We start from the raw sequence: 18,654 nt of genomic DNA, 5'->3' as shown, positions 1-18,654 counted from the left end.
TGCATCACTGTCCAAGCCAGATAGGCCTTGTACTTTAATTCCCTTTGTCAACTGAATGGTGCATTTGAGTTGTGCCATACGGTACAGCACAAGTTATGGCCCCAGTCAAATGTTACTCCCGGCCCCAAAGGAGAAAGACATCAATACTGTTGTCGGACACTGTGGTGGCTGACCTGGATATGTTACAAAATACTTTTCTATTTACATTTTTTTTTAGAGCGGTTCACCATAATTAGTATCAGAAGTCTGATGGCACTACGTTGTGATAAGAGCATCTGCTAAATTAAGTAAATATAATTGCAAATTAAAAAATTACAATTGCAAAGCACGCTGAGAATTATTCTAATGAGCTCCGCCCGACACAAGGCCATTAATAATACCCAGTGTGCTTTGCAGTTAATTTTGGGATGTGTATTTTCATGTATACATTTACATTTTGATCATTTGGTAGACACTCTTATCCAGAGTGACTTACAGTGCGTTCAACTAAGGTAGATAAACAACAACATATCTTGCTATCAGTTATAGCAAGTAAAATGTTTCGGTATCAGTTACTGAGAATATTGTTGTTGTTTTGGGCCAGTTACTTGCAAACTAAATTCTGTACTTTAAAATAGAAAATACATGTATAAATGCATTTGAAAATATAAGTATTTTGTAGTCTATTTTGATACATTGATCTTAATGGTATTTTGTAATTGTATTTTGTACTTTTTGCCCATCCATAATGAATGCTGACCAGTGCTATTGCTCAATGTTCACTGTGCTAATTGTTCATGATGTCCTCAGCCAGAGAATGGTTTGCGACAGGAACTTACTAATGGATTGTTGGTTCTTGTAGCACCAGATCTGAATTGAAGCGTACATTTAGAAGCAACTTTTTGCCACGTTATTGTTATTTCTCTCAGTCTAGTCTTCGTGACAGTGAGGTATTGTGTGGATTATCTGATGGGCCACACCCCCTGAATGAGAACGGAACATGGTACAGTGCTTTCAGAAAGCATTCATATCCCTTAACATATTTCACACATTGTTACATTTACATTACATTTAAGTCATTTAGCAGACGCTCTTATCCAGAGCGACTTACAAATTGGTGCTTTCACCTTATGACATCCAGTGGAACAGCCACTTTACAATAGTGCATCTAGGTCTTTTAAGGGGGGAGGGGGAGAAGGATTACTTTATCCTATCCTAGGTATTCCTTAAAGAGGTGGGGTTTCAGGTGTCTCCGGAAGGTGGTGATTGACTCCGCTGTCCTGGCGTCGTGAGGGAGTTTGTTCCACCATTGGGGGGCCAGAGCAGCGAACAGTTTTGTTCTGGGCTGAGCGGGAACTGTACTTCCTCAGTGGTAGGGAGGCGAGCAGGCCAGAGGTGGATGAACGCAGTGCCCTTGTTTGGGTGTAGGGCCTGATCAGAGCCTGGAGGTACTGAGGTGCCGTTCCCCTCACAGCTCCGTAGGCAAGCACCATGGTCTTGTAGCGGATGCGAGCTTCAACTGGAAGCCAGTGGAGAGAGCGGAGGAGCGGGGTGACGTGAGAGAACTTGGGAAGGTTGTGTTGTGTTACAGCCTGAAATCAAAATGGATTAAATATTTTTTTGAATCCTCACCCATTTACACACAAAACCCTATAATGACAAAAACATTTTTTAAGACATTTTTGCAAATGTATTGAAAATGTAATACAGAAATGTCTATTTTACATAAGTATTCACACCCCTGAGCCAATACTTTTTACAAACACCTTTGCCGGCGATTATAGCTTTGAGTCATAGGTATGTCTGTATCAGCTTTGGATTTTCTCCCATTTCTCCCATTCTTCCGTTCTCAAGCTCTGTTAAATTAGATGGGGAGTGTCAGTGAACAGCAATCTTCAAGTCTTTCCACAGATTTTCATTGGGATTCAAGCCTGGGCTTGGGTTTGGCCACTCAAGGGCTTTCACATTCTTGTTCTGAAGCCAGTCCAGCGTTACTTTGGCTGTATGCTTGGGGTCATTGTCCTGTTGGAACGTAAATCTTCTCCCCAGTCTAAGGTCGTTTTCACTCTGAAGCAGGTTCTCATCAAGGATTGGCCTGTATTTGGCTCCATTCATTATTCCCTCGATCCTTACCAGTTTCCCAGTCCCTGCCGCTGAAAAGCATCTCCACAGCATGATGCTACCATCACCATGTTTCACGGAAGGGATGATGTTAAATGGGTGATGAGCTGTGCCTGGTTTTCTTGCATTCAGGCCAAAGATCTATTTTTATCTCATCAAACCACAGAATCTATTGCCTCAAGCTCTGAGTCTTTCACGTGCCTTTTTGTATTAAACTCCAGGCGTGCTGTCATGTGACTTTTTCTCGGGAGTGGCTTCAAGGAACTATGTAGTTCTTTCAGAGTGGTCATTGGGATCTTGGTCACCTCCCTGACCACGGTCCATCTTGCCCGGTTGCTCAGTTTGGTCGGACGGCCAGCTCTAGGCAGTCTGGGTAGTTCCATATTTTTTCAATTTCCCAATGATGGAGATGACTGTGCTCTTGGAAACTTTTGACACTCTAGAAATGGTTTTTATACCCTTCATCAGATATATGCCGCATCACAATTCTATAGTATAGTTTCTGCTCTGACACACTGTCAACTGTGGGACCTTATATATACAGGTGTGTTTCTTTTTAAATAATGTCCAAACAATTGAAATGACCATAGGTGAACTCCAGTCAAGTTGTAGTGACATCTCAAGGATGATCAAAGGAAATTGGATGTACCTGAGGTCAATTTAGAGTGTCATAGCAAAGGGGTTTGAATACTTACGTAAATGATACCCCAGTAGACTCAAAAATACCCAAGACAACTCAAAGCTATAATCACCGCCAAAGGTTCTTCTACAAATTAGCAAAAATGTCTAAAAACATGTTTTCATTTTGTAATTATGGGGTATTGTGTGTAGATGGGTGAGAACAAAATCTATTTAATCCATTTTGAATTCAGGCTGTAGCACTACAATATGTGAAATGAGTCAAGGGGTATGAATACTTTCTGAAGGCACTGTATCTTTGTATAGGCTGTGTCAGAGGGATACACACATGGGCCCGTGACCCCTCACTTTAGTCTTTCAACTGGGTTATTTTAAGGCTGGTAGGCCTATATGCCTCTGAGGACCCATGTTCTGATGTAGTGATCAGTGGTCAGGAGTTACTGCAGTATCATCAGTACTATGGTGTAAGACCTGACTGGGGAGGAGAATTCTGCCCCGGACTCACAATGGTCTGAGACATAACATCAATGATAGTAATGGGGCTTTTGTTTTAAAATAATATCAGATTAAATGGTCATCATATCTGATTTTATAAAATGTTATGTAATCTCATCTAGCTATGGGATTATGCTTATCGAAAATGTGAGAGCCTGTGTGTATCTGTGTGTATGTGAGTGTGTGTGTGTGAAATGTTGTATCTGTTTCCTCCTTGAGAGAAAGTACGGTAGGTTGCTGTGCCCTTCAGCTTCCCCCCCATGACCCCCCCTGATGAATCAAGACGTTTTGTGTTGGTCCTGTAGCTCCATCCGGGAGCAAGATTGGACTTCTCCTCTGGACAGATATATAGTTTCATTCAAGTGGTAGTAATTCTGTCATCCCCGTGCCAGATGAATGTGTGTCCGGGTGCGGGACAACGCTATTAGGGGGCTACAGCAACACTCTGTGTGACACCAGCTGCAGAGCTGCAGAATTACTGACTGAGGCGTCCTTCGGCTCCCAGAGTCATATGTACTAGAAGTGAGGAGTGTCCAATCACCTCCCCCTGGCCAGCCCCTCACACACCACACGCTACCGTCAGCTTTAATGGGCTAGCTAGGGGGGTGACGGAGGACACGGAGAGGTGAGGAGGTTGGAGAGGTCATCTCTGTGTCTCGTAAATGCAGCGTGATGAGTTGCGAGACACTGACACCAGACCCAGACGCTGGAAATATGGCACAAGGACCCTCATCTTCCTCCCTGGGTTTTATAGTCACCCCATTTATCTGTCCATGTAGCTATGTGTGTTTCAGGTGGAACCACACAATCCCATGTGGATGCTAGCTTTTAAGGGGGTTGATGTTAGATTGATGCCCGCTTGAGTTTGTAATATCAGTGTAGGCTGTTTTATTTGACATTGGGTTTGACATTAGATTGGTTCTCCACTACCACCAAGTTTTGCCGTCTGTGTGGAATGAGTTTAAGCTTTGAGGTGACCTGCTGTTTTCTGTCTCTTCTTTGAGGTTGGGGATCAGATGAAGCTTCTTCACAACTGCTGGTCTGAGCTGCTGGTTCTGGACCATGTCTTCAGACAAGTGCAGCACGGGAAGGAGAGCAGCCTGTTGCTGGTTACTGGCCAGGAGGTAAGCAGCCTCACAGTTCCAATATAAAACTAATACAATGCTCATGTATTCATGAATACCAGAAATACATACACAGTCATACACACATGCACATTCATCATGTAGTCATGACAAATATACAGCCTTTATGGATAGCAATACATATTTGTGTAGCTAGATGTATTTTGCAATAACTTGAATCTATACCGTAATTACTGTCATTACACTGTTCCAATGTAATTACCACACATTATTTCAGTGACACAATATAAAGTGGGACTATATCCACAAGTAGATAGATAGCCTACTACTGTATGTGGAGACCCTGTGAGTGTAAGGAGTGCCTATCCCTGACCAAATGATGACCCACACAGATGCCTGCTCTTGTTTTTCCACATTTGGTCATGTTTTGGAGATGCAGAACAGAACAGGAAAAAACAACCATCAGCTGACAGGCTTCAGCTTGTCTCTGCAGCTTGTAACTGACGCCTGGGTTTGGGGAAGAGAGGGGAAATATTTGTTTTTATTTTTCTCTTGTTAAAATTGCATTATTTATTTCTCATAAGACAGCAATGGAAAATGTTTACTATTTCTAGAAGCTACTATGGGAATTGGAGGATTTGACGTCCAATATGTTACATAACACAAAATCTCATTAATTTAGAAAGTGGTGAGAAACTACAGCTACGGCCATGATTGGGTGTCCCATAGGGCTGCGCACAATTGGCCCAGCGTCATCCGGGTTAGGGTTTGGCCGGGGTAGGCCGTCATTGCAAATAAGAATTTGTTCTTAACTGACTTGCTTAGTTAAATAAAGGCTAAATATTTGTAATTTTTAAATACAGCTGACTCACTGTATGGCATCTATGTATCTGTACTGAAGCTGTACTGTAATTCAGTAAATTTGTACTGTATGTGGTGTGTTTCCGGCACAATTTAAAGCCTGTATACAGCAAAACATCATGTTGTCCTCCGGTGTTGTGTTGCAGATGGATCTGTCATCCATGGGGTCCCAGGCAGGGGTGACTCTTTCAGGACTGGTCCAGAGAGGACAGGTGCTGGCTGGGAGGCTGCTGACCCTGCAGGTGGACAGGAGAGAGGTTGCCTGCCTTAAGTTCCTCCTTCTCTTCAATCCCAGTGAGTAGACCACATGGATACACACATATATATATATATATACACACAGTTCCAGTCAAAAGTTTGGACACCCCTAATCATTCCAAGGTTTTTCTTTATTTTGACTAACATTGTAGAATAATAGTGAAGACATCAACAGTATGAAATAACACACATGGAATCATGCAGTAACCTAAAGAGTGTTAAACAAATAAAAGTGTATTTTATATTTGAGTTTCTTAAAAGTAGCCACCCTTTGCCTTGATTACAGCTTTGCACACTCTTGGCATTCTCTCAACCAGCTTCATGAGGTAGTCACCTGGAATGCATTTCAATTAACAAGTTTGCCTTGTTAAAAGCTCATCTGTGGAATTTATTTCCTGGTATACAGAACATAGCCCTATTTGGTAAAAGACCAAGTCCATATTATGTCAAGAACAGCTCAAATAAGCAAAGAGAAAAAAATGACAGTCCATCATTACTTTAAGCCATGATGGTCAGTCAATCAACATTTATTTGAAAGTTTCTTCAAGTGCAGTCGCAAAAACCATCAAGCTCTTTGAATAAACTGGCTTTCGTGAGGGCCGTCACAGGAAAGGAAGACCCAGAGTCACCTCTGCTGCAGAGGATAAGTTCATTAGAGTTACCCGCCTCAGAAATTGCAGCCAAAATAAATGCTTCACAGAATTCAAGTAACAGACACATCCAAACAGGAACTGTTCAGAGGAGACTGCGTGAGTCAGGCCTTCATGATCTAATTACTGCAAAGAAACCACTACTAAAGGACACCAATCACAAGAAGAAACTTGCTTGGGTCAAGAAACACGAGCAATAGACAATAGACCGGTGGAAATCTGTCCTTTGGTCTGATGACATTTACATTTACATTTAAGTCATTTAGCAGACGCTCTTATCCAGAGCGACTTACAAATTGGTGCATTCACCTTATGACATCCAGTGGAACAGCCACTTTACAATAGTGCATCTATTGGATGACTCCAAATGTAAGATTTTTGGTTCCAACCGCTGTGTCTTTGTGAGACGCATAGTAGGTGAACAGATGATCTCCGCATGTGTGGTTCCCACCGTGAAACATGGAGGAGGAGGTGTGATTGTGTGGGGGTGCTTTGCTGGTGACACTGTCAGTGATTTATTTAGAATTCAAGGCACACTTAACCAGCATGGCTACTACAGCATTCTGCAGCGATACAACATCCCATCTGGTTTGAGCTTAGTGGGACGATCATTTGTTTTTCAACAGGACAATGACCCAACATACCTCCAGGCTGTGTAAGGGCTATTTGAGATGGTTTGGGATGAGTTGGACCACAGAGTGAAGGAAAAGCAGCCAAGAAGTACTCAGCATGTGTGGGAACTCCTTCAAGACTGTTGGAAAAGCATTCCAGGTGAAGCTGGTTGAGAGAATGCCAAGAGTTTGCAAAGCTGTCCTCAAAGCAAAGGATGGCTACTTGAATAATCTGTAATATGAAATATATTTAGATTTGTTTTGATGTCTTCACTATTATTCTACAATGTAGAAAATAGTAAAAAAAGAATGAAAACCCTTGAATGATTTGGTGTATCCAAACTTCTGACTGCTACTGTATATACACGGTGTACTCTACCATATTAGATTATGATTATTAGTCTTATAATATATATATTATTAATATGCCATTTAGAAGATGCTTTTATCTAATGCGACTTACAGTCATGCATGCATACTAGTGCCGTGCAGTGAGGTTGGTGGCTTGGTAAGCACGGGCTATTATCAAAGCCAGATTTACTCACAAATAAACCTTGAAGCCCAAGTTCACCATGCAACAGATAGCTCCGACAACCAGAGTGACATAGGCTATTAACTGAGATTGACAAACAATTCTCACCAAATGTAAATACCAATGTAGACATAATACAGAAGTGATAGCCTACAATGGCGACATGTTTGATATGATCTGACAAAATGACACTGAGCTCTGCCATAGACCGATGTAGCATCCACAGTTACAACGAATAGGTGGCACTGAAAGACCAATATATGGACACATTTCATCCGCAAACTCCATAGCCTTTCACAATGGATTTACAAATCTTTTTTACACCTACATATATACACTGAGGGCCAGTTTATTAGGCACAACCCCGTTCACAAAAATAGTTAGCTCCTACAGACAGTGAGTCATGTGGCGGTGGCTTGCTATATAGAACAGGCAGACAGGTATTGAGACATTCATTTACTGTCCGACTGAACGTTAAATTGGGCAACACAACTGACCTAATTGACTTTGAGTGTGATATAATCGACCGTACCAGGCACAGCAGTTCCAGTATCTCAGAAACGGCCTTTTCACACATGACAGTGTGCAGGGTTTCTCGAAGATGGTGCGGCAAAAAACAACATCCATTCAGCGGCTATCCTGTGGGCGAAAACAGCTCGCTGACGAGAGCAGTCGAAGGAGAATGGAAGCTAATAGGTGTGCCACAAACAGGCAAATAACGGCGCAGTACAACAGTGGTGTGCAGAACGGCATCTTGGAATGCCCAACCTGTCGGTCCTTGTCAAGGATGGGCTATTGCAGCAGACAATCACACCGGTTTCCACTACTATCAGCTAAAAACAAGAAGAAGTGGCTCCAGCGGATACACGATCACCAACCCTGGACAATTGAGGAGTGGAAAAACATTGCCCGGTCCGACAAATCCCGGTTCCTGTTGCGTCATGCTGATGGCAGAGTCAGGATTTGGCGTAAGCAGCATGAGTCCATGGCGAAATCCGGACTGGTGTCAACAGTACAGGCTGGGGGCGGTGGAGTGATGGTGTGGCGAATGCCCCGAAGAATTCCGGCTGTTCTGTATGCAGAAGGGGGGGGGGATCTGACCCAGTACTAGATGGGTGTAGCTAATAAACTGTAATTAAAAAGTGTAATTAAGTGTAATTAATAAGGTTCTAACTAAATTATCATGTCAAGAATCGAAATTACTGAAAAATGCCATTCAGAACGTCAAAAAAGTGTCTCATCGAAACAAAAAGGTTGCTTGATAAATCAAAGGCATTAAATGGATGTTGTCCGTAAATCCAAACCATAAACAGCTCGTCTACTTTAGGACATGAAATACATATTAAAGCCACTAAAGTATAGACAATGGTGGAAATGAGGAAGTAAGCTACAAAGTCACATTTTTTATAAAGATATCTGATAGGACAGCGCCCCGGGGGCTGTCCTATCATGTGATAGTCTACAGGTTAACTCCGTGGTGCTGAATGAACAGCAGCACTATTCTGATGTTCATTCAACAGTAGCCTAACTCACAAAAAAAAATATTGCATTGAAGTCTACCTTTACTTGTAAATGAAGTACAACAGGGTGAAACTGTTGGTAACAGCGTTGTATAAGTCTTATTTAATCCTTTGGAGTTTGAAAAGTCTCTCAGTCTCAATTGACATGAGGACCAAGGATGCTGCAGTTATACTTCCCCAACACTCCCAATACATCATCAGCAAAGGCCGTAGCTCGTTTGTCATGCTTACATCATCAAATCCCCAAAGTCACATAATGCAACATCACAGAGATCTGGGCTTTGTTTGTAACATCTTTGGTCTCATCTACTTCTACCTCATCAAATGGGCCTGTATTAGAAGGATGTCCTTTCGAATCACATCACTGACTGCTTCAATCAAATCATTCTGTATTCTGTTTGATGTACCCAAAAACACTGTGGAAGTCTCCAGGTGTCTAGCTAACCTTTCATCTTTTTCAGCAAAGGTATACAATCACGCCACATAGTTGCTACGATTACATGAGCTTGTACTCTAATCATTACCGTGAAATTCGAACTCGTTTCCCTCGGTAGCATGTTGCTCTAATAAGGTCCTTCAAAACGTTTTCCCGCTAATTGATTTCATTTTTGAACATTTGTGCTTATTGCCTTCTGCCATGTGCTAATTGCTGCGCTGATGTGAAAAAATTGCCTAATAGGTTATGAACAGTTTAAGCTAAACGATCAGCCTCGTTGCTTTTATTTTTTTTTATGCTAGTGGTTGTATTAATTTAGGATCTATCGCATCCCACAACTGGCCCAGAATATGTTTGGAATATTTATTTATTGCACAGAAGGACAAGTTGGCCAACAGAATAGGTCAACCTTTGTACTATGGGGGATAGTAGATTGACATAGGCTAGTGCTTTTGCTGTTCATCAGGCCTACTAGTCTTGTTGGCTGACTAACAGTAGGCTAAATGTGAACAGTTCTAACATCTTCAATATGCGCCTCGGAATTCGATAAGAGGGACCCGCGCAGTTACATCCCGAATGTGTCTGTCTTCATCCACTTGTAGCCTACTTCTTTGCTAAAATGCCTGTGAGAAAGGACCCGATTGATTACTTGACGGCATTGGCTACATCTGAGAGAGCAATGTGCGTGAGAGGTGCTTCGGAGCACCGCAGCCGGGAGAAGGGGATTATGGGCGGGCCTTAAGGGGCCTGGCCCGCCGTACTGCACCTTCTTGCCCGTCCAAATACAATACTGAAATATACACTACCGTTCAAAAGTTTGGGCTCACTTAGAAATGTCCTTGATTATTTAAAGAAAAACAATTTTTTTGTTCATTAAAATAACATCAAAGTGATCAGAAATACAGTGTAGACATTGTTAATGTTGTAAATGCTATTGTTGCTGGAAACTGCAGATTTTTTTTATGGAATATCTACATAGGTGAACAGAAGCCCATTAAACAGCAACCACCACTTCTGTGTTCCAATGGCATGTTCTGTTAGCTAACCAAAGTTTATCATTCTAAAAGGCTAATTGATCATTAGAAAACCCTTTTATAATTATGTCAGCACAGCTGAACAATGTTGTCCTGATTAAAGAAGCAATAACACTGGCCTTCTTGAGCATCAGCATTTGTGGGTTCGATTACAGGCTCAAAAAATGGCAAGAAACAAAGAAATTTCTCCTGAAATTCATCAGTCTATTCTTGTTCTGAGAAATGAAGGCTATTCCATGCGAGAAATTGCCAAATAACTGAAGATCTCGTACAATGCTGTGCACTACTCCCTTCACAGAACAGCGCAAACTGGCTCTAACCAGAATAGAAAGAGGAGTGGGAGGCCCCAGTGCACAATTGAGCAAGGGGAAAAGTACATTAGAGTGTCTAGTATGAGAAACAGACACCTCACAAGTCCTCAACTGGCAGCTTTATTAAATAGTACCCGCAAAAGAGTTGCAAAGAAAAAGCCATATCTCAGACTGGCCAATAAAAATAAAAGATTAAGATGGGCAAAGAACACAGACACCAGACAGAGGAAGATTGGAAAAAAGTGTTATGGACAGACAAATCTAAGTTTGAGGTGTTCGGATCACAAAGAAGAACATTCGTGAGACGCAGAAAAAACCAAAGATGCTGGAGGAGTGGTTGATGCCATCTGTCAAGCATGGTGGAGGCAATGTGATTGTCTGGGGGTGCTTTGGTGGTGGTAAAGTGGGAGATTTATACAGGGTAAAAGGGATATTGAAGAAGGAAGGCTATCACTCCATTTTGCAACATCATGCCATACCCTGTGGATGGAGCTTAATTGGAGCCCATTTCCTCCTACAACAGGACAATGACCCAAAGCACAGCTCCACACTATGCAATAACTATTTAGGGAAGAAGCAGTCAGCTGGTATACTGTCTATAATGGAGTGGCCATCAACCCATTGAGCTGTTGTGGGAGCAGCTTGACCGTTTTGTACGTGAGAAGTGCCCATCAAGCCAATCCAATTTGTGGGAGGTGCTTCAGGAAGCATGGGGTGAAATATCTTCAGATTACCTCAACAAATTGACAACTAGAAGCCAAAGGTCTGCAAGGCTGTAATTGCTGTAAATGGAGGATTCTTTGACGAATGCAAAGTTTGAAGGTCACAATTATTATTTCAATTAAAAATAATTATTTACAAACCTTGTCAATATCTTGACTATATTTCCTATTCCTTTTCCTAAACACAATTCCATGTATGTTTTCATGGAAAACAAAGACATTTCTAAGTGATCCCAAACTTTTGAATGGCAGTGTGTATATAATTTATTTCACTGAGACGCGCACCGACAAAAAGGCGCATCAATCTCAGATAAAGTGTCCGTGCGAGCAAAACAGCCACCCCCTGTTTTGGCAGGTGTATAGTCTATGGACAAAAATAGTATTGCAAGCTATATTTCTGGCCAGACAGCGTCAGATACATGTGCTACAGATAGCAAGACAGAGGGGCATGTAAAATATGTGGGAAGATCTTGAGTATAATTTAAAATGTTGATACAAGAAGAAGGGGAGGGGTGTGTGGCGAAGATATGCCACTCTCTCTCCTAAATACATGCACTCAGCTCTCCGGAATGTGCTTAGCTGTCCCCCGCCAATTCTTGCGCATAATTGTTTCATTGTGTGAATTGTTGCATATACTGTATTACATATGGTAGGCCTAGTAAATGTACCGTTAAACCCTGTAATTTGGGTACATTCATTTATGTTAATGAATGTAGTATCAGTTACAGTAATTGACTGTTCTTTAGAGTCCATGAAAAAGGGGTTCTTTAGAGTGCTACACTATAAAGAGAAAAGGTTCCTTGAGTATCCTTTAGGGGTTCTTCAAATTGAAACTGTGAGGGAACCCCTCTATATTCTTCAAAGATCCTTTTGAGCTACCCCCCTATTATTATTAATAATAATAATATGCACAACAATTACACAATATTTTAGTTCTCAGTGTTTATTATGACTTTAGTGGCAAAGCAGAATAAAAAAATATCAAATATGACGTAAACTCCGAGCAGAGCCCCAAGTTCAATTGGCATACCCTCTGGAGTGTTGATGTTCTCTGTATCTATTGCCAGACTGACTTTGCATTGCATGGGGATCGAACAGGTTTCCTGTTATATTCATCAGAGGTGTAGGGAGAGTGAAGTCTGTGAATCCAAAAAATGTTAATTATACAGATGATTAACAAAATGTGTACAGGACAGAATTCATACCTTGGTTTTTGTGGTTAATGTGAATGGGAAAAAAACAGTTTTGATAATGGTTTTAAAACACATACCTTGTCCATAATGTAGAGGCCAATGGATTTTCATTGAAGAGGTAAGGAAGGAGGATGGTAAATGTGATCTGCATAACATACCAATACCAATTGAAATATGGCTCCTCCTCTGTATACCTGCAGACACAGACACAAAAGTGAGCAGTTCAGTCATCTGTACCCAATACAGCTAGCCCAACATTCATATCGCCAAGTATCACACGGAACACATCCACAGCCAAACTCATTCCATAAACCAGTCTAAATAACAGGTTGCGCTGACAACAAAACAATTTAGCGACCTAACAGCTAGACTTGTTTACAACGTACCACATCTCTGGTGAGCACAAGAGACTAATGTAATGTTGTTTAGAAAATAAATGCGTGTCAGATATGCTAACAGCAACTAAATTCTTTATGATGGCAGACATGTTTGTTTATATTTGACTTGGCGAAAACTCCCTAATCCCAGAATGCCATTCACTATAAGATGCAAAGTCACAGATGGCTGCACTCATTGCCTGAAAAAAAAATGAATTTATTTGAGCCACTTTTCAGCATATTACAAATCGTCAATGTACTTGTTACAGTGTACAGTATACAAGAACCGGAGCACATTACTTGACAAGTCGTTTACTGTTTTTGACAAATCAAAAAACAAATCAAGTGTTTTCACCTCACAGATCATCGCACCAAATACAAGCCTACTGCCTGACCTAACCGTAGCGAGAACGCTAAACAGGGATAAAAACATTTTAGGGGGATTTATGGGGGGGTTCGTTTAATTTGTGCGTTTTTTTCAGGTCTGTGGGGTGTAGAAATAGGAGAAGGTATCATGGGGGGATATGATGCAGGAAATATTACTTTGATGGGGGATTTATCAATAAATGGGGGACAACCACAAGAGAAGTTTATGTCTGATGCAGTTCAAAACAACTGGGAACTGGGAAATCTCATACTTCCGACTTTAGTGCGTTCACGACAACTAGGAAAAAAAAAAATCCCTTTGACCGGTCATCCAACTCGGAATTCCAACCTGGGAACTCTTTCTAGAACTCCGACTTTCTGACCTGAAGGTCATTGATGTCATGATTTTACCTAGTATTCACAGTTGTCTTGAAAGCACCATAAGTCAGTTGAGTGGTCGATCCCTTGTTATAACATCTTTGGTCTGACAGACGCTTACATGACAACCAGAATGCATTGTATGATGTCAACAATAGCTGGCAAATAGCTTAGCAGTAGCTCATCATCATCAGTACAACATTCAAAGAAGTATTTTACACACATCATGTGTGTCCATTACAATCGATGCAAGAATCGTAATGCATGATTTGTCACCAGTACTTGAAAACATGTGAATAAAACAGTAAATACATTATGATCCATACATACATATGGTGTGCTACAGCAGAAACGACAACATGATATACAGAAAATAAGCAACTTACTATGATAGGATCGCACACATGTCCATAGCCCCATTGTAAGGAAAACAACTACGAAGGCAATGCGGGCGCCAGACAGAAAATGTGCTGGGGGAAAATGTTTGTGCAAGGCCTGTTCTGACTAGAGATGCGCAATGTACTTGATCTTGGGAAACACTAGGGAGGTGATTGGGCTCTTGTTGAAGAGAGAAGTTTGTCCGCTCAGTAAAGCCTCAAACATAAATGGTGCGCAACAGTGAAATTAGTGACTTTTTATGCGAATTAACGAGGAGGCAGGTCACACCTCAATTCAAACTATTGTTAGAAAAATAAACTTGTTTGAAAATAATTTGAAATTGACAAGTTGAAACATAGCCTATATATAATTAGCAGGCAGCGTGCCTTGGTTTGAGGGCAGCATGGGTAACTGTCCTGTTGTGTAACAATCACATTTTGGAACAGTGACAGCATTCTGACATCACCTGCATGAAAAAACTCAGGCAGGGGCGACGGTTAGAGATATTTGGAACTCGTGTGATAAGGTTAAATTGAGGAGATTTTTAACATTTTTCAGGTAAGTGCCTGCACCTGTTGTCCTTTCAAATTCAAAACTAAATGTTTCAGTTGGGCAACTAATGAAGCTCCTCGGTAAACCCCACCTCCTATGGGGTTCTTGGAACAATTTTCAGTGTCAAGAACCCTAAGGTTCTTTGAAGAACTTTGAGGATCTTAGAATAACCCTTCTTGAACCCCTAATTTTTAGAGTGCTACGTCATACGAGCCGGATTTCTGCCTGCTTGAACGCCAATAACTCAGATACACATGAAAACATGAAATTACCCAAGGAATCGATGGAACATCACTCATAGATGCACAAAAACAATATTACATCCAAAATGGGTGAACCTGTCCTTTAACTCATCACTTCCACCACGAATAAAGTGAGCTTCTCCTTCATTTTTTCTTCACCTCACACAGTAAGTGAACGAAGTCTGTTTTTTAAACATCCATTGAGAATGATAATAGTTCCTCACAGTATTTGAAAAATCTTTCCAACACTCTCCTGGCCTCGATAACACCAACCCTCGATGTGAAAGAGCAAAATATTGTGGTCTGATGATCCCGTATCCAGTGGAAATTTCATAAAAACAGCTGTCTGTCCCGAGCTCACTGGTGCAGGAAAGTCTGAAGGCTCAAAATAGGCTAGTTGATACAATGTTGCAAGTTTGCTAGTGACAGCTTTGGGCTTGACCCAGTTGAATGATTTGATACATCGCACTTCACCAGCATAGCTAAAGTCAAGACAGATAGAAAGGGAGGCAGATAGGCAGAGTAGATAGAGTAATGCGATTGAAAGAACGTGAACTTTAAACAGGGTATTTTCTACAGTTTATTTGTCGGCTTAGGCCTATGTATTTGATGATGGAAGTTATAGGACCACTGCTGCATTGACCTATAGGCTATCTCTGAGTTACATGCAGCCCCCCCCGCCATTGGATCAACAGTGTTTCATAGTGTCAATATAGCAGAGCCTGGTGCTCTCGCATTAGTTACATTTTTGTCATTTTAATTCAGATGTTTATGATTAATCACATGACAATGATTTTGAGAAATGAGAACATTATTATTGAAATGAAACTGTTCCCACGAAAAATAATCATAACTGGCATGCAGACCGGTAGAAATGGTAGGATAAATTGTAAACTTAAAAACCTACAGGCCGCCGATGGTCTTTACTATAACACCCATTAAAAGAAACTACGGAAATCTGCCTGCCCTGGCATACCCTGACGCCTTTCCTGAGGTTTTAAGGCAGTTTTAGCATAATATATTTTTTGCACATAAAAAAAACAACAGAATAGTTTCGAAAAAACATTAAATAACAGAACATAATGACAGTTTTATAAAATTTTATTTTCTATTTGTCTTTTCATAACAGCTTTTTAAATTAGATTATCACAGTGTAAGCACTGACTGCACAACATACAGCTCATGTATAGCTCATTACAGCTAGTCCAAGAATGGAATAGATTTGTGATAGACCACATAACAGGACTTTTTTTCTCATCCTTGAAAATGATTATGGCCTTTCAAGTTCTGAATTTGATTAGGTTTGAAGTACTTCTACACACTTTTTTGTAATGTTGCTGTGGTTTGGGCAAATAACTTTTTCAAAAGCTTTGTTGGAAATAGGTTTTAGTTGACAAGATGGTTCGGATCTATTCAACCCACGCTGTCCCATTTATTTTGAAAGGCAGTAGTGACATTTTAAATGGAAATGTCACAGCCATTGATATATTTTTCCAGAAGGATCCAACTGTTGTCTGAGCCAAGCCTTTATTCTCAGGTAAATTCACTTAATTAAATGCACGGCCTTATCAAAAGGCAACATTAACAAAGAAGACAACTCTACCCATTATTCCTTAATAGCACTCAATGGAACAATAATGGATGGGCCTATCATTGGATAGTCTGACTGACATTCATGCAGTGCCTTCTGTATATGTTGTGTTTTATAGACAGCAGTTGCCCAGATTCCCTTAAGTGACTGCTATTTAGAGCCAGCGAGTTGGGAACAAAAGGATTTAGAATAATGAGAGCACTCGTCACAGGCAGGAAATATTACCATCTCCGTTGAATGTTTCAGTCTCTCGCTCCCTCTCCCTCGTCTTTCAATCAATGAGTCAGGTTTATCAGGGCAATTTAGTTGCCCTTAAGCGTTTTGAAAAGATTATTCAAAATATTGAATTACTATATGAATACCTCTCCTGGCAAGACTCCAGCTATTGTCACACACACACACACACACACACACACACACACACACACACACACACACACACACACACACACACACACACACACACACACACACACACACACACACACACACACACACACACACACACACACACACACACACACACACACACAAAACATTGCTGGCCCACATCTCAACAAGATGCTGATGCTAAGACTTAACACTGGGATTTGAGGAGCAGTTTAAAATATATATATCAATATTCTCCCATTTATGTGATCATCTAGAGCAGTGGTTCGCAAACCTTTTATAGTCCGGTACCCCTTCAAATTTTCAGAAATCTGGCAGTGGCTACCGATTAAATAACATTTTCACAGAACCACTTGTTGCAATTTCGATGAGGCTCTCTTGTTCAGATATCAGTAAGTGGACTGGAGGCAGGGCATGAACGGGATAATGAATCCAGTTATTTGTGTAGTCCATTTCGGGAAAGTACCTGCGTAATTGCGCACCTAGCTCACTCAGGTGGTTCGCTATATAACATTTGACATTGTCCGTAAGCTTGAGTTCATTTGCACACAAAAAAAAATCATCCAATGATGGAAAGACCTGTGTGTTGTCCTTGTTAATGCAGACAGAGAAGAGCTCCAACTTCTTAATCATAGCCTCAATTTTGTCCCGCACATTGTATATAGTTGCGGAGAGTCCCTGTAATCCGAGATTCAGATCATTCAGTGTGAGAAACTCGTCAACATGCAAGCGGTCAGACAAGTGAAAACGATGGTCAGTAAAGAAAACTTTAAGCTCGTCTCTCAATTAAAAACAACGTGTCAATACTTTGCTCCTTGATAACCAGCGCACTTCTGTATGTTGTAAAAGCGTTACATGGTCGCTGCCCATATCATTGCATAATGCAGAAAATACATGAGAGTTCAGGGGCCTTGCTTTAACAAAGTTAACCATTTTCACTGTAGTGTCCAAAACGTCTTTCAAGCTGTCAGGCATTATCTTGGAAGCAAGAGCCTCTCGCTGGATGCTGCAGTGTACCCAAGTGGCGTCGGGAGCAACTGCTTGCACGCGCGTTTTCACTCCACTATGTCTCCCTGTCATGGCTTTTGCGCCATCAGTACAGACACCAACACATATTGACCACCAAAGTCCATTTGATGTCACAAAGCTGTCCAGTACTTAAAAAATATCCTCTCCTGTTGTCTTGGTTTCCAGTGGTTTGCAGAAGAGGATGTCTTCCTTAATTGACCCCCCATAAATGTAACGGACATATACCAGGAGCTGTGCCAGGCCCGCCACATCTGTTGACTCATCCACCTGTAACATACAATTCACTGGCTTGTATGCGAAGCAGTCATTGTTTCAAAACATCTCCTGCCATGTCACTGATGTGTTGTGAAACAGTGTTGTTTGATGAAGGCCTTGTCTGTATAGTTCTTTTGGCCTTTTCCCCCAGCATTGTCCCAGCCATATCCACGGCAGCAGGAAGAATTAAGTCCTCCACAGTAGTATGGGACTTGCTGTCCTAGCAATTCGGTAGCTCACCATATAAGACGCTTCTAGCCCCTTCTTATTAATGGTATCTGTTGCTTTTACATATTTATTACTACTTGAAAGTTGTCTTTATTCTCGCTCAAAAAACTGACATGGCTTTTTTTTCAAATGGTCATGTTTAGTTTCTAAATGTCTGCACAAGAGTGAAGGTTTCCCGCGAGTGAGTAACGATTAATGTGATTGGATGTTAATTATTTGACTAGGCTACTTGTATTTGACATTTCGCTGAACACTAGATGGTTTCATTTTATTTTTGGCAGTGAAACGAGGCTACTTAGGCGAGAAAATAACCTCACCCAAATGTATAGCCTCATCGGAAAATCTATATGTACTGTTTGAAAACGTGAAGAAAAAATCTAGATATTTTAAATGCGAATCACATATTTTTGCCGTACCCCCG

The 18,654-nt window shown here is 41.1% G+C and overlaps 1 protein-coding gene across 1 annotated transcript in view; it reads left to right on the top strand.

The window, feature by feature from the left end:
* LOC115139882 (nuclear receptor subfamily 5 group A member 2-like) overlaps positions 1-18,654 on the top strand; it is a 29,942-nt gene that overhangs the window by 8,655 nt on the left and 2,633 nt on the right. Inside the window, 2 exon segments of the mRNA XM_029677722.2 lie at positions 4,239-4,358; positions 5,327-5,474. Coding sequence (XP_029533582.2) covers positions 4,239-4,358; positions 5,327-5,474 — 268 coding nt within the window.

The sequence above is a fragment of the Oncorhynchus nerka genome, linkage group LG13 (genome assembly GCF_034236695.1).
Source record: "Oncorhynchus nerka isolate Pitt River linkage group LG13, Oner_Uvic_2.0, whole genome shotgun sequence".
NCBI classification, from domain to species: Eukaryota; Metazoa; Chordata; class Actinopteri; order Salmoniformes; family Salmonidae; genus Oncorhynchus; species Oncorhynchus nerka.
The sequence above is the reverse complement of the archived record's forward strand: the minus strand, read 5'-3'. Positions and strand labels throughout refer to the sequence as shown.